Here is a 25,497-nt window from a genome sequence, read left to right on the forward strand (position 1 = left end):
TTGTCTTAAAATGCATGTCGAGTGCCAAACTATAGATAATGCTGCCATCTAGCAACCATGCTGCCAAAGTCTTCGCCAAGCCCTTCCACTAGTCACATGATACATCTATGAACCAATTTTCTTCATCAGCAAGAATGAGAAAGCTCGGTCTACTCTTATTATTAGTCTATGATTTAAGCTATTTTCCCCGTAAAATCCCTACTGCGGTGCAATAATCCCTAAATAAAAAAAGAAGAGATGCACCGTGGTTTTAACAACATGCGTTTTCGTACATGCGTTTATAGTGAATTTTTGCGACCTTTAACAGTCTTTTTTGCTGCACGTTGTGGTCGTTGTTAACGTCGTTTACTTTTATGAAAATTGTCAAAACATATATTTTATTGCTGAAGTTCTCTTTACATATATTCATTTGAAATGTCCGAAAACACTTCCAGCTTGGTTCCAGGTACTTTAGCTAAATATATCTTTTAATTACTTTTTAACATATTAATAAACATGTTAATAGTCTTGCACGATCTGTTTAAAGTTTGAGTCGTACGGTGTGTAAACAAATCTATTTTTAATGATTTGTTAATAATTTTTGTAGCACTTGATTGTTATATTTTCGGTACCTGATAAATTTGTCTCATTTTTGTGGAAAAATGAGTGGAAAACTTTTTTTTATATACTCAAAAGGAATAATGGATTTAGTTTTCATTTTTTTTTTTTTTTTTAATATCGGCTGCTTTTTCTGCCAGTTTTAATAGCTTTTGTGGAACACAATAGATTGACAAAATTAAAGTTAAGTTGATGTATGTTAGTTTTAAAATTACGTTTAGTCTAAGTATTTAAATGTTTTTCTGAAATTTTCAGAACAAAATTCATTAATGCATGCGAATTCATCTAACTAATAATCATCGTTCTAACAGCCATGTCGATGTAGAAAGATCATGCCGGATGCTGGTTAATATATCAAGATGACTGGGGTTTTGGGATTTAAAAAAATCCAAGAAATTTAAATTTAATCTTCGGGTTAGAAGATTGCTCTTTTCTACACATTAGGGCTGGACAATGTAGGAACTTCTATATCGTGATGCAGCACCAACCTCACATTGCAATGTTACGATGCATCATGATGGTTTTTCCTTTCTTTTGTAGCACCAGCAAGAAATTGTCAAAAAATAAAATAAAAGTAAATAAATAAATAAACAAAATAAATAAATAGTGGTATCAAGTTGCAAAATTTAGGTTTTGGTGTTGGTCATAAACAAAACTGTTTAAAACTTCTTTTTCAGCTGGTGGGGTGGAATGGTTATAAAAACAGGTATTTTTGAAATGATTATCAGACCATTCAAATCTGATATCCAACAATTAAAAAACCATAACTAAGTTTTTGCATTTCAACAATACTTGTACATAAGCTTAGTGGAATGTAAGTTTAATCAGGCTGGTTTTCAATTTATTTAGTCAGCTCTGGGTTTGTATAGTGCAGTGCTGCTCAACCGGTGTGCAGTGTTAAGGTCCATGGTGTGCCACGGTGTTTTCGTAGTTGTACAAAATGTAAGAACAGTGATGCGTTTTACTCATGCAAGAGATCATTTATGATGTTCCTAATTTAATTAATTGCCATCTTGCATTGAAAACTGCATACTAACGATACAACATTTATTTTATCTGCTTGTAAAGAAATTGTTCTGGGGAAGATGGTTTCGATGCAATGAATGAGGTGGTGGACAGAGTACCAATTCAAGACTGTTTTCAAGTGACAAATTAATGACATGATGGATGACATCAAAAATCATTGGTTTATAATCTACTAATAGCTTGAAAAAGTTTAATTAATGTTGATGAATCAACAGACACAATAGGTGCACTACTCTTGCTAATGAAGACGGCATTGATATTTGAAGATCATTATATTTTTGCAAAGAACTTTCTCAGCTTGCAACTGGTGATGAAATATTACAAATTGTAGCTAAATAAATAAATTGCAATGGGATCCATTGTTATAACTGCATAAGCACTGCAGTGTTGGAGCAGTTGCAATGATGGAAAATGTCAAACGGTACATGGTGAATGTTAAAAGTCAAAATCCAAGGATTCAAATCAGTTTTCTCCATCGTGAAACTCTCCTGGAAAACAATATGCTAGATAAGCTGAAGTCGGCCGTTTTTGAAACCATAAAATAGTCAGCATACAATCAAGACTACCTACTTAATTCTCACATTTGCATTGTACTTTCTGTAAAGGTGGGGGCAGTCCCCACTCTCTGCTTACACAATAGTTCAGTTGAGAAGCACGTAGAGCCAAGAAGTTTTGAGTTGGGGAGAAAAGGTACAAATTTCTGATGATTTATGACAAAATTGAACATACTACAGTCGGACCTCCATATATCGAACTTCCACATATCGAAATTTTCTATATATCGAAATCTCAGCAAATTTCTATGTTCATTACATAGAAAAATTGTTTCTATATATCGAAAAAGTCTCTATATATCGAAATATTTTTCGAGACATTCGTAGGTTTTTTTCCACTTTAGACTGTTTGTCTCATGAAAAATGAAGGTTAGCGGAGAAAATTATGATCACTAAAGGTTGCTACCAAACTCATAAGGAATAGGGGATTCAGGGGTGTGTAGATAGGGTCGTTGTTCCGTTCTAGAGTTCTTACATTCCCTCGAGTTTATTTCAAATCTTAGTTGCAACCAGTATCACTAAAATCAGTTTCAAGTTATCCCTTTTGTCTGTTGATTATCATTCCTATTATTTTTAGCTTCAGTAAAAATCATTCAAGTTAAGTAGATTGATTTTTTACTTTTCTCTCGATTACATTGTTAACACGAAAATCCCCTAATGTGGCGGTTCAAGTTGAATTTCTAAAGAATGAAGGTGTATGAAGGAGCAAAAATGTAATGTCTGTTAAATTTTTAATTATTAAGTTTCATTTAATCCGATGCTCGTTTAAATTAGAAGTTGGGTTTCATGCACGAAAATTAGTTTTAATTTTAATGTTTTAGGATATTTTTATGATAAAATAAGATTGTCTCTATATATCGAAATTTCTATATATCGAATTTTTTTCCGGCAATTTGCTACTTCGATATATGGAGGTCCGACTGTAGTTTGTTACAAGAGAAATTTTGTCTGGGAAAACAATCGTACATGGCTGATGATTTTAAGAATCTTAACGAACTGAATGGGGCAGTTCTCAAAAAGTGGGAGCAAACACAGACCTCAACTTTAAAGCTTCAACACCAAATAAGTTTCATTTTAGTTGATTCGAAACTTTTTGATTTAAATAATAATACTGTATAGAGACAAGAATTGACATAAATTATGGAAAAAATGCTCTTCAAATACCCTTTTAAAAATATTTTCTTTGCTAATAGGCACAATTTTGGACTTTCAAAACGTTAACTGAACAAATGTACCATCAAAAAAATTTTTTTAAAATTATTTCCAAACGTTTCAAAACAAAATTAAGGGTATAAATCTCAAACAGAATATTTTTTTGATAATATTTTCTACAAAATAAAAAATTAAAGACAAATTATTTATTGTGTAAAAAATTTTTGAAAAAAAAAAAGAAGTTGGAAGTTTCATGTGTGTCCAAAAGTTACAATCTTGACAATGAGTACTAAATGTATGATTTATATGGGCAGTTCTCAAAAGGTGGGAGCAAACACAGACCTCAACTTTGAAGCTTCAACACCAAATAACTTTCATTTTAATTAACTCAAAAAATTTTGAGTTAAATTATAATACTGTATAGAGACAAGAATTAACAGAAATTATGGAAAAAATGCTCTTTAAATGCCCTTAAAAAAATATTTTCTTTGCTAAAAGGCGCAATTTTGGACATACCAAAACGTTAACTGAGCAAATGTACCATTAAAGAAAAATTTTTTTAAATTATTTCCATACGTTTGAAAAAAAATTTAAAGGTATGAATCTTACACTGAATAATTTTTTGTTAATATTTTACACAAATAACAAAAGTAAAGACAGATTATTCACTTTGTAAACGATTTTAGAAAATAGTAAGTTTGAAATTTGATGCATGTCCAAAATTTACGATCTTTACAATGCTATTTTTTGAGAACTAAGTATATGATGTTTTCATTTTAAAGGTGTTTATCGAGCCTCGGAATCAATTTTTAATTGTTTAAAAGTGTTTTCATAAGCTTTTATGCAGTATCTTAGAAGAAAAATAATTTTTTTTAAACATACATGTGAGATGTCCAAATGGCGTTACGATCTTGACACCGATAATTCTGTCCATTTATTCATAATTTTTGATGATCTACTGTCTTCTAACCTCAATAAAAAACGTTATTATAATGTTATCTTCTTTAATCCATCGGTATTCTGCATAATTAATATGTTACACATTGAACAATACATAAATTACAGTAGAAACATGGCTGCTTATGATCGAACCGAAAGCCATTTTGCGCTAAAATCGCCAAGCAAACCTCCGTTGGCGACAACACAGTATACGATAAGCTAAAGGTTACCAGAGGGGAATTCCAATTTGACAAATGTAGTTCATCGTCAGCTGTACCAGTTTTGGCGACTTTATCACCTGCGCTAGCATTTTTTTTTTTTTTCCCCCGCTTTTATTATTTTAGAATTCTTTTTCTCTTCTTTCTTTTGGAAACATAATTTAACGATCTCCAAATAGAAATACGAATTTCTTTCTTCAATAATTTTTTTAGACATCATTTTAATTCTTATGACATTAGAAAAAATATTCATTATTAAAACTGATGTCACTTTCTACAATTGTCTTATTTTTAATTTGAAGCTTTTTTTTAACCTTGCATCAATTTCTTCAAAGCATTCTAAAACTTTATTATATGTAAGGAGCTGCATGTATAGCCATTCAAGTATTTCATTAATATCCTCTTTATTATTAAATTGCAAAATTTAAAAAGTAGTAAATAAAATTTTCATTGGAAAACTTAAAAATCAGATTAACAATTGTCAAAAATGGTGAAACTTACGTTATGATGATGTCCAAAATCCGTTACCTACAGGAAAATAATGTCCAAAATCTGTTACCTACAGATTGCTGATTTAATTTGCTAATTAACAATTTTTACAAATACCTGCTGTCTTTTCATGTTCATATATTGTGTTCTAGGTATGCATACTATAGAATAAAATCAAAATTGATGTCAAATTCGAAAATTTTTGAAATTGCTCAAAGTTAACTTTTTTGTTCCCACCTTTTGAGAACTGCCCATATGCTTTAAAGGGTATTTTTTGATCCTCAAAATCAATTGTTAATCACTTTAAAGTGTTTTCATATGTTTTTATGCAGTATCTTTGAAGCAAAATCATTTTTCTTAAATATATATGTGAGATGTCCAAATTGCGTTACGATCTAGACGCCGATAATTCTGTCCATTTATTCAATATTATAATATGATCTCCTGTCTTGTAACCTTAATAAAAAAGACTATTATAATGTTAATTTCTTTAATCCATTGGTATTTTGCACAATTTATACGTTATGCATTAAACATTGCATAAATAACAGTAGAAACTCAAGTTATGATCGTAACGAATTGTCAACAAAGGCGGCAAAAATCACCAAGCAAACCCTGATTGGCGACAACCCACAGCGTACAATAAGCGAAGGGTTACCAGGGAGGAATTCAGGTTTTCGTCAACAGCGTCGGTTTTGGCGACTTTATCACCTGCGCTGGCAAAATGGATGTTTTTTTTTCGGATTCAACAAAACCATAACAAAATTTTATTATTTTAAGACCAGTATATAAGGTTATTCATGTACTGCATAAATCTTCTATTTTTCATTGCAGAATTTAAAAATAGATAAAATTTTCAATGGAAAAGTTCAAAAACTGAAACTTTCATTATGATGATGTCCAAAATCTGTTACCTACTGTACAACTGTATGTCCAAAATCTGTTACCTACAGACCGATCGTTAAATTTACTATTTATTAATTTTTGTAAATACCTGCTGTCTTTTTATGTTTGTGTACGATGTTCTATGTGTACATGCTATGCAATAAAGCAAAATTGATTTCAATTTCTAAAATTTTAAAAATGGCGCAAAAGCAACGTTTTTGTTCCCACCTTTTGAGAACTACCCAATAGAAGAATTCAAGGAAGCAGTGAGATTGTTTTTTGTATAGATGTAGGACAAGCTAAATGGGTAAAAATCAAAACTTCAACTGTATAGAGAAGACTTAGATTGTGGCACACTGGACATGTTCAAGCGGATCAGCTACGCACATCCCGAAAGAAAAGCTATAGAATGTGGTGTCAGAACATTTGCCAATGATTTTGAACAAACTTTAAGCACTGCTTGTAGTTAACTGAAAAAGAACAATATTACTGGGGTTCAGGATCCATTGAAGCATCAACAAGGAACTTTCTTTGAAGCACGAGAAAAATTTATTAGACCTCACGAGCGACTACTCCTTAAAACTGGGGTGCAGCAAAGTGTTTTTGGATGCATATTGGCTGTTAGTAAAAAGAGTATTTAAAAATCTCTGATCCCACTGTTCACGAGCTGTTACTCTAACCATTTTTAAAAAACGTACATTTGTGATGTGGGTCTCTTAGCATTGTACTTTTCAAGAACAACAAAATATCATATCTAGATCCTCGATTTAAAAACTTTCGTCACATGGAGTTGAATGAAAAGGGCCACTGTCCCTCCAGATAGTCATAAGTGTGTCAGTCGTGTTAAGGGACTTGCTGGCCATAATAAGCTCTAAAATTCATGATGAACTTTAAATCAATTTCTAAAAAAACTGAAATATTTAGAAGATTTCAAATATTTAAAAGATTAATTGTTATATCCATATTAAAGTGCTGGTTTTTCCTCTTCTTTGATGATGAAATCACTGTCCATATTGGCATATGAAGTTTGGTTTAGTGTGCCACAAGGATTGCGCCAAACCCGGTAGCAGAAATCGCGAGACGTGCGTCGTAGATTTTTCAGCGGTCTGCAGACAATTTTACAAAAGAATAAAAAGCAGGAAAGAAAAAATAAATAAATAAGTAAAAGAAAAAAAAGAAAGAAATACAACTTGGCAAACATCGTTTAGAGATGGTTTTTTGACTGGAAAGGCGATGGAAGCTTTCAGCTAGAAACATAGTCGCCATATTTGGTCATTCATAAGAGCAAAGTAGGTAAGATGCTTAAGTGCCTAAGTTTTCAAAAATGAAGCAAAATTGGATGTTATCTGAATTCAGACAAAATCCTGAAAACTGAGTTTCAAAGATATCAGCTAGTTTTCATTTTTACAATGTAACTTTCAAGAAGGCTGCCGCTAAACTGACTGTTTGCATTCAGTTTTTTCTTCAACCAAAATAAAGTCAAACTATTGTAAATAGCAGGAGTGTTTTTATTTAAAAAAAAAAAAACTGGATTTTTTTTCTATAACTCAAAAATTAATAAACCACCAATTCCACTCCACCTGTGACCCTGCTTTTCATTGTTGAATTAAATCTTGAATATTGTGTTAAAAGCATAGTAAATTGTTTTTTCATAATGTCAAACGCCTTTTCTCATTAGACGTTACGTAAGTATGACATGTGTGTATGCTCATATTTTATCATTTGGCAAAATTAGAATTTTATTCGGCAAATGGAGCATTTTCCCCCAACCAAAAATTTAGTTCAGGGCCAGTAGCGTACATAGACTTTGGTCCGCCTCCACAAGATTTATAAATGCAACCCCCCCCCCCCTCCCCCACACTTAAGATCTTTTATTACTTTTAACATAGTATATTATGTTTCTGAGTGTGCACACTCATACCTCTTGTGCTACCCCGACATCCTCGGGGTGCTATGTACGCCACTGTTCAGTTCTTATTTATCGGTTGTCAGATTGAAACCTAGTTCATATGAAAAGTGCGCACCAAACCTTGCAGTTCTTTCTTTAATCGTTAATTTCAACACTGACAATGACAACGCTGTTTGTTTGTTTTTTGAACAATCACATTGCTTATTGTTCTCAATGGTTTTGATGTTCCTATATGATTTTATTCCCCCCCCCCCCCGCCTCCCTCTGCAGCACCACCATCCCGACAACTCCCAATGCTGCTCCTCTAGCGAAAACCGTCTTCAGGTTGCGTCCATACCCCACACGCATACACACTCATGCATGCACACCTACACACACACTCATGCCTGCACACAGACACACACGCCTACATACACATGCACACTCGTGATAGCAAAAAACATGATTTGAATTTTAAAAGTCAAAATTCAAATAATTTTCTTTTCTTTTCTTTCCTTTTTCTGCTCTTATGAGAGTGTCATTTCACGCGACTGCTATTAGTTAAACACAGTAGCTTTGTTCTTATTTAAAAAGATCTGCTACTCACTAGGAATAAGTTCTGGGTTATTCCCGTTGGTTTTGAATGCAAAGCAAATAGAGCTCGGTAGAAAGTTTTTTAAGTATATATTTATAGTTTTGAAATTTATATAAACAATAAGTAGTTAATTTATAACACATAAGCCATCTAAAACTTATATGACAAATTATAGTTCTTTTATATAGATTATATAGAGAAAGCAAAATTTTAATGTTTTGACAAAGTTTATTTTAAGCGTTAAAAAAACAGAAAATTGCAAGAACTCAGAAACATTTACACATTTGTGACAAAGCTAGGAATTATATTACGCACCTCAATTTTTGGTACGGGAAAATTTTTAAGTGCACTTTGCTCCACCAATAGCACCTTTTTTCACTATCCGTCGTTGAAATTAGAAAAAAAGTTTTTCAGCCCACCCTAGTGTACAGGGTTGGCCGAATTGGACCCAATTGGGTTGGACCCAATGGGTTTTTTTGAAAAAACCCATTCAAAAAAACCCATTATTTAGCCCACTTTTGGGTTTTTTAAAATTTTGTGAGAATTTTTAAAAAAATTAATTAATTTAAATACTTTCACAATTTAAACTTCTTTTTTATTTGTTCTTCACCACAGACAATGAACATGAAAAATGGATTTTGAGCTTTAATAGTATTTCTTAACTCTTAACGGCATTAAAAATATACTTCAAAGATTTTAAATAAATGTATTTAACTTTTTCTTTAACTGGTCAATAAATAACTCAAATTATCTTGACCAAGTCCTGTCACGTCTGATTTTCTCAATATTTGTAGATTGTACAGAAGAAACTAATCTAGTTAAAAGGCTTTCATGTAAATTATTTTCTGCTTACCAACACGTCACAAATCTCGAATAAACACAAGGTAAATTTTTTAGAAATAAACAGATTTTTCAAACGGTCGACAAAAAACAGAACAGGTACAGTATTTTCATTATTTTACAAAAAAGTTTAATATTTCTTACCCTGTACACAGAAATAGAAAAACAGGCAACATAAAATTCAAAAAAATGTCTTGATTAAGCTGGAATTCAGTAAAAAGGGATTTAAACTAAATGAGGTTCTACAGTAGTTTTGCACAACGAAATGAAATACTATAAAGTAAAATGCAAAAAAAAAAAATGTAGTAATTAAAAAACGAACAGTAGATTTTATCACTTGAGAAGTAACTTTGCCTTAACTGTTGGTAATAATGAAAATTAAAAAATCTGAAACTTAAACATTCTTGGGTTTTTTCGTCTTTTATACTTTTCTTCATAAATCTCTGAATTTTAACTAGGTTTCCAGCTTTTTACCCGAAGATAATTTTTGCACTTTGTCCATATACTTATGCTACAATATGCTACAAGTACCCCTCATTTCCCCTAAAAAAAGACAAAAAAAAACACATTTCTTTTAAAAAACCCAACTTTAGTTGGGTTTTTTTGGGTTTTATTTAAAAAAATTCAAAAAACCCTGGGTCCATGGGCTTTTTAAAAAAAAACCCCGGGGTTTTGCCAACCCTGCTAGTGTAAGTGCCAAAATTAAGAATTGGGAGACAACTTTGCACTGTTTTACTCAAAACAAGTCCACTGATATCCTTATTGCTTCCAGTTATTTAGTACCTACAAAATAAAAAATATTTTACTTACAGATTTGGAGATTTGTAACTGGGTTTCGTTACTAGCTGGGTCTACTTACACGCTCTTTATTTAAAGAACTAGGGGTCATTGGAGGGCTTACCTCCTAATTTTCTAACAAGTGACTAAGGTAACAACTAACCGATTTTTTATCTTCCAAGTGACTTTTTTATCTTCCAAGTTGCTTTCAAGACTCTATATTATCGGCAGACTTCATTAAAGTCCATTACACCATTTCTGTAAGCTACTGTAGCACGTTACATGCTCTCATTTGTCCACTGACCATATTTTACTAAGTTTTGCATTTTTCTGGAACAGCAAAACATTTGAAACTGTATTATTATGTTTTAGATTTTTAATCAATTTCATTAAAAAAAATGAGTTGAAATTATAATAAAGTAAGAGTTTTCATGAATTATTGAGAAACTATATTTTCATTATTATCATATTTATTTTAAAACAATTGAGCAATTTTCAAAGGTGATTGAGCTGAAGTTACAACAATATTTGCGATTTACCATGAATTAACCACTTTGCCAGGTGGTTCATTCATAGAGCCACCTAGTTGTCGAATGATAGCAACGTCATTTTGAATATTCTTATATGTGTTACTAAACTGCTTTGAGGAATCATGATGAAACATGAACTATGAGGAATTGTACTTGAAAAGGCACTCATTTAAGTCAGTGTTCACATTTTATTGAACAGTGATATTCAAAGCATCCTATAACTAAATGAAAATCTTAATAATTAGTTAGATATTGGTAGAAATCTTATCTGACCGATTAACAATACATTGATGATGTAATTTTAGCCACTAGAAGACTCTGCAGTAGACTGTTTTCAGGCAAAAGAAGGAACTAAAACTGATTACGCATCTGCACAAACTCCTAGTACGGGAAATATCTTCGTGGTCTAATCGTGGTAGCGGTCCATTAACGGCAACCTTCCCCTATCTTATTACTGAGACATATTTTATTCTGAAATTTAATTTTTAATTGTTATAGGTATTTCTTTTATTTGTTAGACAAATATTAAAAGCAGTTTGTTACTCATTCAAGATTTTTTAAATACTTTGAGTCCTATTTGTTAACAGCATTTATTTTAATTTGTTTGACAAAAATTAAAAGCTATTTGTTTCTTATGGAGTAAAGGAATTAAAGCTTACCCTTATTTGCTTATAATTATGTGTCTTTGTAAAACAGGTGGGCTCTGCCCTGCTCCCTAACGCTTACCAAACCCTGGAGATTGCTTCACAATCTTATTTGATTCGCATAGATTTAAATCGTCAGTTAGAAACAGATTAAAAGCGCATTTTGAGCTCCCTTTAGATCAAAAAGCACCCCTTCCCCGGGTTTCAAAATAACTTGTACCAACTTTCAGAGCCATAAGGGCTAAGAGGCTCCCGGAGCATTGCAAAACTGCAATTTTGTATATTCATGGCCTCAGTAATATATTATGCTCTTTGGCTCGGGGCTTGAATTAAGTTGAGCCTAAGATTTTCCACTAAAATTGAAACCCTTAAAGTTTGTGAATAAGGGAAAGAAGAAACATGTAAATCGAAAAGAAAATGGAACTATGGCAACGCCAAATAAAACATCAATAATTTTAATGGAGATGAGGATTATTCGAACATAATTTTTAACGGCTTGTAGCTTTTTTTCCTTTGGGATAGAAGCTTAGTGTTTCGAACATAGGTTAAGTTAGATCTGGAGTAAAAAAAGGCGCTTTTCAGTAGTGTCAAAAAGAAAACTAGGACAATTCCTTCGCTTTTTACTGATAGATTTAATGAAGAAAGTAGTGCCTAAATTTTAGCTAAGTCTAAAAAAGTTCGAGTTAAAAACGCAAATAACTCCCACCGTATTTAAGTTAGAGCATTGAAACAAATTGCATAGAACGCGGAAAATTTATAATTTTCCGCGTCTCAATTCCCTTTCCAATGATATATAATATTAATATGTGCAAGTAAATTTCACACCTATAATAAGAAATTTGCGCGAAAATTGTGCTTAAAAAATTATTTACAAAACAACTAATTCCAATTTAAAAAAATAACACCCCAGGTGCACACCTTCGAGGGTCGAAGTAATTTTGTATAAAATTTCAAGGCTGTAGGTGCTATGGGGTCTCCTGGACGTACGTCCGCCACAGACTTCCTTCCAGAATTTCTTTGAAACCTTACTTTTATTTACTATAAAGAGATAGTATATATCTATATAATAGTATATATTAAAGACAAAAATATATCTTTAACATCTGTTTTAGTTTGTTTTTAAAGGGAAACCTGCTTTTTTTGGAAAGATCCTATTTACATTTCAAAAAATCAAGCTTTTCCACTTAACTCTCATTTTATTTTCATCTCAGCTCATGCAGCAATACCTTTTTTCCCCCTCTACTTATTCTTCTTATTTCTCCCCCTTTACTCTCTTTTCTTTTATTTTTCTAATTTTAATGAACACACACACACACGTATACAATGTTGCTGTATTTTTCATGTGTTAACATTTTTCTTTAGCATAATGCTTTTACACAACCTTATAATTTTTATAAAGAATAAAAGTCTTGGATTAAATGGCTACTAATAATTAAAAAATAAATTCAAATTAAAAGTGCTCTTAAATTAGCCTGCTAATCACAGGCTATCCTCTATTATTTTTAAATTTTTGTGTCGAATTTACGTCATTTAATTTTATTAACAATAGTATGCAAGTTGATTCAAAGAAATTTATTGAAATTTAGAAATTATTTTGTGAAAATGAGGAAAATAGAGAAAAATAAACCGTAATTCGGAAATAAACTATTAACTATTTGTAGAATTGAAATAAAAAAGAAAAAAATGATGAAGAAATTGATATTAAGGTAGAATCTATGTCAATTCAACAAGGGCTGTAACATGATAGTCTTGGATTTTTTTGAATTTAACATATGTTAAAATTCATAAAAAATTAAGAAAAACTTTTTTTTCTGGGCCGAGATACAGGCGGCTAAAGATGGCGGTCCTGTCATGATTTTTCACTTGGGATTTTCGTCAAAATCTTTAAAGTACGTTATCTCAGGAATGGTAGAATATATTTTGTTGTGATTTGTTTGATTTAAAAGGATATTTTTTCTTGTTTGAAAACATATTCTACATTTTGAAATATGTACTTTAAGTTTTTTTTCCACAGTCTTTAGAAAAAAAAAGTTTAAAATAATGTTTTTAATTTTTCTCAAATATGTCAATTTCAAAAATTTTCCTTTTTTTTTTACATTTTATTAGTACCACTGAGCACTACATTCTCTGAAAAGGAGAGCTACCACTTTTTCGTTTAACAGTTTTTAGAGGCATTTGAAAAAATGAGTGTTTTTAAGGAACTGTTTACATAATGGCAGACCTGAAAATTCCAAAAAAATTTCCGCAACAAGTGGCCAGCAAACACTTTTAATCAGTTTATATAGCGATATTTTCATTTTGAGTCTCTACTTTATCCCATACCATTGAGATAATGTACTTTAAAGATTTTGACGAAAATCCTAGGTGAGAAATCATGACAAGATCGCCATCTTTGGCGGCCTGTATCTCGGCCCAGAAATTGCTTTGGGCAAAACAAAACAACAACAAAAAAAAAAGTATTTCCTAATTTTTTACGATGTTTAACATATGTTAAATTCAAAAACATCCAAGACCATTATGTTACAACCCTTGTTCAGTGGCGGATACAGCCGGCGGGCAACCGGGCATTTGCCCGGTGGGCCGGCCATGCTTGGGGCCGATCAACTAACAGCAATAACGCAAATTCGCAAAACATAGCCTCAGCTCCTCTTTATGCATGGACTAAAGCTTGCGGGTGGAGGAAGGTAGGGCCGTCACCACAAGAGGGTGAGGGGGGGATTTCTGAAATGGGCTGCCCAGGGCCTGATTACCACACAGGCTGACTAGGCCTAGGCCTGGGGCCCCATGTTCTTAAGGGGTCCCACATTTTTTCGAAGAATAGGGAAGTTTTTGATTTTTCAATTTTATTTTTATATGATAGAGTAACATGTATGAACATCATAGGTGAAAAAATTTTTGCGATACGATAAGTAGTTTTTTTAAAATTATTTTTTAAAGTTCAAGCTTTTGTGACGTCAAATGGCATAGGAAGTGACGTCATGCCCTTTTCCGATAGGGGAGAAGCCGAAGGTCACGCATTCGACTTCGAAGACGAAACATAAAAGGCTTATCTCCTCGCATTTAACTCCTCGCGTTTCTGGAACATTAAACCTCGCATCCTCTCGGAAATATTCGAATTAAATCATTGATGTTACACGAGGAAGATTATTTAGATTGTGCTTTAACGAATCCGGTCTCCATAGTGTGTTCAAAAGGATTATTGAATTTCTGAAAAATAAAAATATCAGCGCGCTCAAAATGTTCCTAGCGAAAACAAGGTATCTTCGGCGGAAGGCTGCACATTCGCGCCCTATGACGTAGGCTCGTGACGTTTCAGAAGCGCGCACTTTTGCGCGTGGATTTTTAAAAATTCATTAAAATCAGCCACGGTGTTTTAAAATTCAGCGATGGTGAATTTTTTAGTTTTGAGGGTCAATTAACAATATCCAATAGCCAAAATATGAACATTTAATAGGTTGCAACTTCCCTATTATGCATAGCATTGCAATGATCTGAAAAATACATGTATTTTTAAAAAATAAAAAATTATGACTTATTAATTGGAAAAAAACTTCTTTAAAGGGGAATTTTTAATCATTCTGCCAGTAACGAGTTTACTTGGTCACGATTATGAGGGGGCCCAAAGAGGATTCCTAAATGCAAATAAGTGATTTATACATAGTTGTGTGATTAGACAAAGAGGCTTCCAAAAGTGCATTCGTGCTTTAAAAATTTAAATCAAACACTGCATAGTCTTCAGGGGGCCTCCAAATTAATGTGGGCTTAGGGCCTCACTTTTAGTTAGTCGGGCTCTTGGGCTGCCAATATATTTTTAGTGGTACAATAAAAAATAAATGAATAAATTAAAAAAAAAAAAAAAAAAACAGGGAAACCTTAGCAGTCGTAAAAAGTTAAAATACTTTTGGTCTCTTTGGCGCTTTTATTTATAAATGACAGTTCACAATTGCTATAAAATGCAAAATGCAACTTACAACAAGGGTCGACGTGAGGTCATGTCAGCTGAGTTGGAGAATAGGGGCCCGGCTCGGAATTGAGCTCGTGCAGAGGGTAAAATATCGTAATGGTGAAAGGTGTAGAAAGAGGCTTGTGAAAAAATTGACCTTTGTCAGTTTTTTCCCGGATCCGCTTTTGCTCTCGGCGACCCTGTTTATAACAATTGGAATAAACGTGACACAGTATTTTTTTCCGTAAAATTATTTAAAAATATGCAATTTTAAAATAGCATTGAGGAGCATCCAGTTTCGAAAATTTGCTGGAGGAAAGTACTCGAACCTCTCCCATTTTTTTAACATTCCCAAAGATGGTCTAAAACTGTTTTTAAATTAACAGTATCACAAATTTTCTGGGAAAGTGCCCCGTCCCCTCCTTTCTCTCGGCATCATCAATGAAGAACGTTTTAAATCGCGTTTTTAGTGCTAATATTTCGAAAAATTTCCGGGGGGAGCCTTCTGAAAACTCCCTTTCCTAACATCACTGAAGGTCAGCAAAAATTTCGTTTCTAGAACTTAACTTTCGAGTAACTGCCGGTTTCCTAGTCTTTACCAAAAAAGGCTTTTTAAGACTTCAATTTGAAAAATTTCTGGTGGATGGCCTTGGAATCTATCTCGACTTAAAATCACCAAAGATCTTCTAAGACTGCATTTTCAGAACTAATATATTAATATATTTTTAAAAATTTCAGAGGAAAGCCCCCGGAACCGCTCTTCATACCATTTACTCGAAGATAATTTACAATTCTGTTTTCGGATTTCCACTTCTGAAAAATTGCAGCAGGAGAAACCCAGAACCTACGTTCCCCTAATATCACCAAATATTGTCTAAAATTGAGTTTTTAAGACTACAATTTCGAAAATTTTCCGGGAGAGAGGCCCCCTAGGCCCCCCTATTTCAGACTCAAAGTTGATCTTTCCATTAAGTTTATATTGCTAATACTTTAATGACTCCCAGAAGCCAGAAAGCTAAATCCACTCTATCATATTTGTTGTAATACATGCGTTTTAAAAAATATTAAGGGGCTGCCAAACTCGTACCCGACCCCTCCCACCAGGTTTTTGACCTCGCATCGAGTTTGGAAGTCGCCAGGATATGGCAGCATAAAAAAGGGAATGTTTATGACAGGGCCCAGTAATGTATGTTTGTGTCGAGGGACCCATCACGTTCTAAGACGGACCCAGTCTTTCACCCATGTGAACATCGCTAGATCAGTTTCATATAACAGGGCAATTAAGTTACTTGTTATGACTGCAGAAAAGGACATACTAGCCAAGCAGTATTATCATTAAGGAACTATTCAATCAAATTCCGGGCATTATAAAAATACTTAAATGGACAATTACAATCACAATTTTCCCCCAAAATAAGGTTAAGCTAATACTGTATCAATTTATTCACCACTAAAGCACAGAAGTGTTCATATCTGTTAAATTTTGTATAAATAAAACACATTTAGTTGTTAAGAATAATTTCCTCATATTTAAGTGACATCCCAATCATTTGATAAAATTTAATATCTATAACAGCTATGAGGCCGCTACACCTCGTAATGCCAGGGCCGATTTTTTCAACCAATCCGCCACTGCCCTTGTTGAATTGAAATGGATTCTACCTTAAAAATAATCATTGTGAACATCAATCGGTTCGACAGATTGATCGGTAATCGGGTAATTTGCTTGTTAACTCATCCTAGTAGTAACACAAAGTCTCTTCTATACGAAAACCTAATCCAGAAAACTGCGAAAATTGATTTGCGTTTGGAATTTTAGTTTCCAAATTTAAAGATAGATGGCACCATCAATCGTTTTCTAATTTTCTGCTAATAATTTTGTCATTCAGGAGAGTTCTAATAGGGGTCTGGCTGTGAATCTGAGATATTTTGATGCCGCTACAAGCGTATTTCATGCATTGAAAATGTTATTTATTATCACTTATTCCAGAAAAAAAAATCTTTATAAAGCATGATGTCTATCCACCTAAAAAGTTTTTTTCCCCCAAAAAATAAAACTAGTACATAATTTCAATTTCCAAGTGTTTTGTCCTGCCCGATTTTCAGACGCTGAATTTCAGGTCAAAACTCGCAATTTAAAAAATCCCTACTTTTATTTTTAGAATAGGGAAAAGAGGGGAACACGGGGAAATTATTAAACTTTACACAGATCTTGAACATTGCGTCTCTAGGGAAACATTCGGTTCTAGTAGGTTTTGTTCTTTTATTAGAGGGGTAGTATTAATCCGTTAATGGAAAGAGCGGGGCGGACAGTATTATTTTTCTACAATCAATTTGTATATTTAACGTTAATTATCGTTATTGTTAAATATTTATTCAATTGTTTGTGTTTATTATCCGAACGCCATTTTTTATTAAATTTTGTTGTTACTAAATAGTTGGTCAACAATTTAGTGTTATTAAAACACAGGAAATAAAAAGACAAAGTTTTTCCTTTAACTAAAAACTGAAGTTTAAAAGAATTTTAAAATACATAATCAAACTCGATGAAACTTAAAAGCAATATTTAATAAGAATAATCTTTACACAATAAAATATCCAGTGATCAGAACATTCTACAAAACTACAAAATTTAACAGTGAGCAAAGATATATATTTAAGGGAAACATTTTCTTAATGATAGTTACTGTACAATTTAAATTAACACAGTATAGGCCAAAAACCCTTTTACCTTTCAATGTAATTGTCAGTTCCGATCCTAGGGTGTCGGCCGCCCGTGTGCAAAGCTCTAATGTGCCGCCCTTCAAAGAGTAATTTGCATATTTTGACTAATCTTTAACGTCCATATAAATCTTTCTGCAAATTTCTATGCCAAATTTTGATTCAAATAACAAAAATAAATAAATAAATAAATAAATAAAATAAAAATAAATAAATAAAAATAAAAAAATAAAATAAATAAATAAAAGAAGAACGATGAACTTATAAAAAGAAAGACAAGTTTTATAGTAAGAAACTCCTCCGGTACAATTTGTATCTTTGTAGATATACTAAAATTTACTAGTCTGTCTGTACCATTTTATAGTCTGTCTTCGGTGACATCAGAAGAAGGACGGAGGAGAGGAAGCAGGGGGGGGGGGGGGTTATCCCTGAAAATTATCAAAATTGGCGTATAAAAAATTGTTTTAGTTAATATTTGGTTGTGTTTGGTTGCAATGACTAAAGAGTCGGGTATATTCAAGGTGCATAGAGAAATTTTCGAAATTGACGCCAAATATCGCAATTTTAAGAATTTTTTTCGAGGCTTCAGGGAAAGTACTAATGCAAGCTGGAGTTCTTTCCTAAAATTCTTTCAAAATTGAAATCAATTTGAAGCTATTTTTTTGTGACCGTATCTTTGGAAGGATCGGCACTTTTCCCGAAAATTTTCCAAATCTGGAGTTTTAAACACGCAATTTTGGGCTATCTTTGTTGACGTTTCTAAAGGGATGGAGATTCAATCGTCTCTCATCAAAAGTTTTTGAAGTTGAAGTTTAAAACGCAAATTTAGGCCATCTTTGGCAGGGTTGGCAAAAACCCGGGTTTTTTTAAAAAAGCCCACGGACCCAGGGTTTTTTGGGTTTTTTTAAATAAAACCCAACTAAAGCTGGGTTTTTTAAAAGAAATGTGGGTTTTTTTGTCTTTTTTTTAGGGAAAATGTAGGGTACTTGTAGCATATTGTAGCGTAAGTTTATGAACAAAGCACAAGAATTGTCTTGAGGTAAAAAAAGCTGGAAAACTAGTTAAAATTCAGCGTTTTCTGAAGAAGAGTATGAAAGACAACGAAACCCAAGAATGGTGAAGTTTCAGATTTTTTAGTTTCCATGATTACCAACAGTTAAGGCAAAATTACTTCTTGAGTGATAAAATCTATTGTTCGTTTTTAATTACTACTTTTTTTTTTTTTTTTGCATTTTACTTTATTGTATTTCATTTTTTTATGCAAAACTATTGTAGAGCCTCAAGTAGTTTAAATCCCTATTTACTGAATTCCAGCTTAATCAAGACATTTCTTTGAATTTTATGTTGCCTGTTTTTCTATTTCTGTGTACAGATTAAGAAATATTAAACTTTTTTGTAAGATAATGAAAATACTGTACATCCTATTCTGTTTTCTGTCTGACCATTTGTAAAACCTGTTAATTTCTAAAAAAAAAATATAACTTGTTAATTCGAAATTTGTGACATATCGGGTTGCAGAAAATAATTCACATGAAAGCCTTTTAGCTAGAGTAGTTTCCTCTGTACAATCTACAAATATTGAGAAAACCAGACGTGACAGGACTTAGTCAAGATAATTTGAGTTATTTATTGACCAGTTAAAGATAAAAATTAAATATATATTTTTTAAATCTTTGAAGTATTTTTAATGCCGTTAAGAGTTAAGAAATAATATTAAAGTTCAAAATTCAATTTTATGTCCATTGTCTGTGGTGAAGAACAAATAAAATAGAAGTTTAAATTGTAAAAGTATTTAAATTAATTACTTTTTTAAAAAACTTCTCAAAAAATTTTAAAAAACCCAAAAGTGGGCTAAATAATGGGTTTTTTTAAATGGGTTTTTTCAAAAAAACCCATTGGGTCCAACCCAATTGGGTCCAATCCGGCCAACCCTGATCTTTGGTGACGGTAAGGGGATCTCGCGGCTTTCCTTCGGTAATTTCTCAGGACTATTGTTTCAAAAACCCACTTTTGACTACATTTGAAAACGATAAGGGGAAACGTGAGAATATTCCTAATCGAAATATTTTTCGGAACTAAAATCCATTTCAGGCTACTTTCGGGAAGGAAGAGTTTTGGAGTTCCGAAGCGGATATTTCTAAAAGCACAATTTTATACTAGCTTTGGTGATGTTAACGAAAGTGGGAAGCTTTGGTGGATCTTTCGGACATTTTTCGATATTAATATCTGAAAAATACAACTATAGACTTTTATCCACCTCACCTCGACGATTGATGGGTATGCCCTAGCGCCGTGAAAAGTTACATAAGCAAGGCAGTTCTCCGGAATTTTTTTAAAATTGATATATTTATATCTATAGTCTATAAAAGCTCGGGGGGGGGGGGGGTAAACATTATTGGGCGCCCTCGGTGCTCCTTTTAGAAGGCACCCTTTTATGCTTCAGGAGGGGGCCATTTCCCTCATTTCCCCTCCCCTTATCCATGCCTGATTACCAGTTCTGTCACAAGTTTTACAACCAAATGAAGCATGTGTGCAAATAGTAGATAATAATGGACAATGAACCAACACAATGTTCCTTAACATTCTATTTTTCTTAAACTATGCTATGCTGTCGGGAAATTGGCACTTACTTTGATAATTGAACATTTAAAATTCAGCATATTTATTCGACTTATTATAAGTTATCTTGTGAGAAATTCTTGAGGAATTTTTCTTGATTAAATGAACTATATGATGCGGCCTGCGGCCGCCCCTTCCTTTGGCCGCCCTTGTGCGGTGCACACGCTGCACACCTGCTAGGATCGGCCCTCTTAATTGTATATACACTACACATATGTGTTTCATATGAAAGAGTTTTTCATTGAAATGTATGCTTGTCCTTCATTTTTTAATCGTGTTCATATGTGCCCCAAGCTTGTTTTCATGTGCCCTCTGTGAACATCTCTTCTTTCCCTGCCATTCCCATACTTGCCAACTCTACTGTTTTTAACGGGAGACTCCCGTTTTTTGCTTCAATCTCCCGATTTCCCGTTTTTTAAGATTTTCTCCCGTTTTTGCAGTTTTTTTCAGTCAATCATCAAAAAGTTTCACTTTCTTCGTAATATATGGCGCCCTTTTCCAGTCTACCAATGTCAGGGAATAAGAATTTTCCCAATTGATAACTCATTTAGTAAAAATTAATTTTTTGGAAGCTTTCCACATTGCATGTTCAACAAAGCACGTTCTTTGCCGAAAATTGCAGCAGATTTCAATCCTTTTGCATCTTGAAATTATTTCAATTATTTTTAATGTTTTAAGTTATTTTAACATGTGCTACCCTATACCTACTTATTTTATATTGTATTTTCATCATATATTGATTTTCTTTTTTTTTTCGGATTTTAGTAATTAAATACTTGTAGCTACTTTTCTGGTAGAGACTGGAGAATGTACGAAACTTCAAGCAAATTCACTCCTTATTATTTAGTTTTTCTTTTGCAGTATATTTTTCTTGCCGCTACCAATTTGCTTACATCTGCGAAAAATCAACATTTCACTTTAAATTTAGTATTCATGTTATTTAAAAGCATAATTTATTTTCTGTAGCGAGGATATGTCGATGGTGAATCATCTTATACATCTAGTAACATCTCCTGTTTTTTTTCCTTCGAAGGTTGGCAAGTATGCATTCCCCATTTCAGCTTTACCAAGGAACAACACAGTAAATTAATGGAAAAAGACGAAATAGGTAGCAATCAAAGAGCATATTGAGACATTTTCTTGACGCCAAACCAGGATTGTTTGGATTTAAACCATCCCCCCCCCCAAAAAAAAATTTTTTTTTTTTTCTTTTGAAAAATTTAATTGTTTCCCCCCAAATTTTTTCATGAATTTTACATATTATTGCAAAGAATAAAATCTAACTGATGCAAAGTAACTAGCAAAGCTTTATAGATACATTACAGAAATAATAAATTTGGAAACGTATAATTGTTAAGGTAATGCAAGTTTGCTAAATAGTTTTTATTTTGTTTTTTTCTTTTTTTAAATCGATGCATCTTTACAAAAAGGTACATAAATATACAAGGTAGACCAACTAAGTTTTTCTAAAATTACATGGAAAAAAATCCAAGTATCCCTTTTATAATTTTTAATTATCATTATTTTTCAGTCCTTTGCATTTCAAAATAGTCCATAAAAGCATATTTCAACCAAAACATCATGTATTACCTAATTTGCTTGATTACTTAAGATTTATTGATATAGATTATGTACCATTGAAGCGCTGCATAGTCTAAAAATATCTTAACACTAGAATTAGAATATTTAAATGACAAGAGAGGAAAAAATAACTAAAAAAGTCCAAGAACACTTCGAGTAGGCATAAAATTACGCTTATACCTGCACACTTTTTGTATCCCCGATAGACGATGCAGTCAGAGCTAGAAAAGAAAATGTATAAAATTATAAAAACAGAAAACATTCATGTAACTCTGTGCTCTTGAAAAAGAAATTTTTTTATCCCCCCAATATAAAAGAAGACTCATATATGAATGGTGGAAAAATCAATAAACATTAATTTTTATGACATTATTAAAATGTGTCTCATTATTAAAATATTTTCATTGAAGTTTGTACTGAGGCTTTTAATTAAAATGCTTTTTTTCCCCTTCAAAAAAAAAAAAAATGTATTCCTAAATGCATTAAACCAGGAGGAATAATGTCTACAGTGGAAAACATAATGATTTTCTTAAAACCTACTTGTCCTGTTTCTATAATTGTTGTCACTGATACATTTGGTAAATAAATTACATGCTTTGTAACTTTTTTAAAACTTTTTGACGATATATGCATTATTGATCTTCTGTTTTTTAAAGTTGTATAATGTACATCAGACTTATGATTCATTTGTAGATAGTGCAAAATACTTTCCCATGTTTAAGAGTGCGTGATTTTAATTTTACTTTTACTTTATTTATAGTGTAGATAGCTATGATTATGAGGAAATTAATTTTCAAGAATTTATTCTTGGTTATTTAATAAATAATGTCTGAACTATTACAGTAAATTATTTCTTTGATTATTTATACTAAGACCCATTTACGTATTGTATTTTTTATAATACTTAATTTTCAAGCAATATTCTCCTCTAGAAATCTGTAAGTATGAAGAAATGAAATTACAAGATTTTACTCTTAATTATTTAATTGACTATGAAGAAATTAGGTACAAATGTGAATATTAAACATTCCTTAAAATTAATTCATAAAATCTTCATGATTTCCCTAAAATAAAGTTGTTTTTCTTTACAAATAGTAATAAAAACCAAATAAACCCGGTTTAAACAAAAAAAACGGGGTTTTTTTTGGTTCCACCCCCCCCCCCCTCCCCAAAAAAAAACCGTTTTTTTTTTTTCATACCTACCTTGCGCCAAACGCTTTTGCCCTTGTCCGGCCGTGATCGAGATACATGGTATTAAAGTCTGCAGAAATGTTAAGAAAAATCACCAATTTTAAAGGCTTGACGAGAAATTTGTCGCGCAATTTCACCGTCTGCATCCATCTACAAATCATGTGAAAAGATTATCTTCCATAAACCACTGAAATTCGCTAAATTCAACGACTTTTCTTAACATTTTGACAGACTTTAAGGTCTTGTATATCGAAAACAGGGCACAAGGGCACGTAATTTATGCGTCCCTAAACATATTTTACAATGTTCCTTCAATTGCTACTGATTCATTATTTTCCCCATTGTTACACTATCGTTTGGTTTCCTGGTTAGAAAGTTAAATTTTTTAATGGAACTCATTATGGTGTTCACTTTTTTTTCTTTTTCTTTTTTCACTCCGAAATGAATTTGACTCTTCTAAAAAGATCGATCACTTTTGCGTGTTGGGGAAAAGGGAAGGAGGAATCAAGCAATATCTATAATTGTGATAATGATTGATCAAGCATTGAAAGTTAAAATTTAGGACTGTAATTAATCCATCAACATTTTTCTTTACTGCAGCTTTAAATTTTTTTTAATTATTTTTTATTTTAGTGCATATGAAATAGGTTAAAATGGGGTAAACTGGGTTAATTTTTAGCTTTTTCACTTTTATGGTAATCTAACACTAAAATTAGAAGAAAAAAAAATATTTTTTTTCTTTTTTTTTTTAACTGCATCTTGAAATTACATTCTTTTAGAATAATGTTATGTAATTTTAACACATTTTTTTAAAAATTATAAATTAGTTTAACACAACTTGAAAAGTTCTGACCCATTTTACTTCACTCTGGGATAAAACAAGTCACTAAGAGGTAAAATGGGTCATAATGAAAATCATGCCTAAGGTATTATTTTAAAACATTTTAGTAAAAAAGATAATCACATTCAACTAAACTGAACATTCAAATTTCATTGTAACATTTTTCATGGTTATTGCAAAAGGGTCTTTTCCAAAACTTTTACATCAGTCTTCTGCTATATCAATGTTCTTTCTTCGTTTTTTGGGGGGGGGGAGGGGGGACAGCAGTCTTTGGTAGTAGTTTCTTGAAATTAAGTAAGATTTAGGTACAATTTATCTGTAGACTTTATCTTCTGTGCGGGAAAATGTATTTTTTTAATTGAAAAATAATTGATCTTGATTTTTTTTAAGTATACTAAAGTATTTTTCTTTTTTCAGCAAGGAACATTTCAGAGATCAAAAACAAGCAGCGCCGTACAGAAGAGTATATTAAGTTAAGAAGAGAGAAAATAAAATTAAAACGACAGAAGAAAAAGCAACTTCGTAAAGATATAGCAGCTGGCAAAGATGTCGTCAAACAAGTTCCGAGAACTTTGGAAAACACGAGGGAACCCGATGAAACGATGGTCGACCCTCAAGATCAGGAAGTCCTACTTGATCAAGATAACGACGAATTTGCCTCCTATTACAACCAAGAGGCTCCCCCAAAAGTCTTGATCACATGCAGTGAAAACCCCCACACTTGGACTATTCGTTTCTGTCGTGAGCTGAAGTTATTGATACAAGATTCAATATTTCTCTATCGCCGGCATGCGTCATTGAAGAAACTAGTTGAAGAAGCCAAGTCTAGAGAATTCACCAATATTGTTGTTGTGACTGAAGATCGTCGTCATCCTACAGGTATGTTGGTAATTCACTTGCCTGAAGGTCCTACAGCTTTCTTTCGAATCAGCAGTGTCAAGTACTGCAAGAATATCAGGCGAAGAGGTGCTTACACTGCTCACAGGCCAGAAATAGTACTGAACAACTTCAGAACTCGTCTTGGACTTTCAATTGGTAGAATGATCACGTCTCTGTTCCAGTATAACCCCGAGTTCCATGGGAGGCGAGTTGTCACTTTCCATAATCAGCGAGATTATGTATTCGTGCGCCATCACAGGTACGAGTTCAAGAATGAATCGAAGGTTTCGTTGCAAGAGATTGGTCCACGATTCACACTTCGGTTGAGAAGTCTTCAGAAAAATACGTTCGATACGAAGTTCGGGGAGTATGAATGGATTCTTAAACGGCATGAAATGGAAACAAGTCGCCGAAGATTCTTTCTGTAAATTTCGCTGGAGTTTAACAATAAATATATTTTACCTTGTTACTTATGCTTTTGGGATGTATTTAAGCCTTTTAGAGGCAGTTGTGCTGCAAGGGAAGTTTTGTATCTTAACCTGTCTGGTCATGGTGCTTATGTTATTCATACAGTACGCCATTTGTTCA

At 32.5% G+C, this 25,497-nt stretch overlaps 1 protein-coding gene across 1 annotated transcript; it reads left to right on the forward strand.

The window, feature by feature from the left end:
• Positions 1-308: 308 nt before the first annotated feature.
• On the forward strand, positions 309-25,497 carry LOC129229270 (ribosome production factor 1-like). The gene is made up of 2 exons (XM_054863543.1): positions 309-445; positions 24,448-25,497. The coding sequence occupies exons 1-2, from the start codon at positions 415-417 to the stop codon at positions 25,335-25,337; spliced, it is 921 nt and encodes a 306-aa protein (XP_054719518.1). The 5' UTR covers positions 309-414; the 3' UTR covers positions 25,338-25,497.

Source organism: Uloborus diversus, chromosome 9 (assembly GCF_026930045.1).
Source record: "Uloborus diversus isolate 005 chromosome 9, Udiv.v.3.1, whole genome shotgun sequence".
Classification (NCBI taxonomy): domain Eukaryota; kingdom Metazoa; phylum Arthropoda; class Arachnida; order Araneae; family Uloboridae; genus Uloborus; species Uloborus diversus.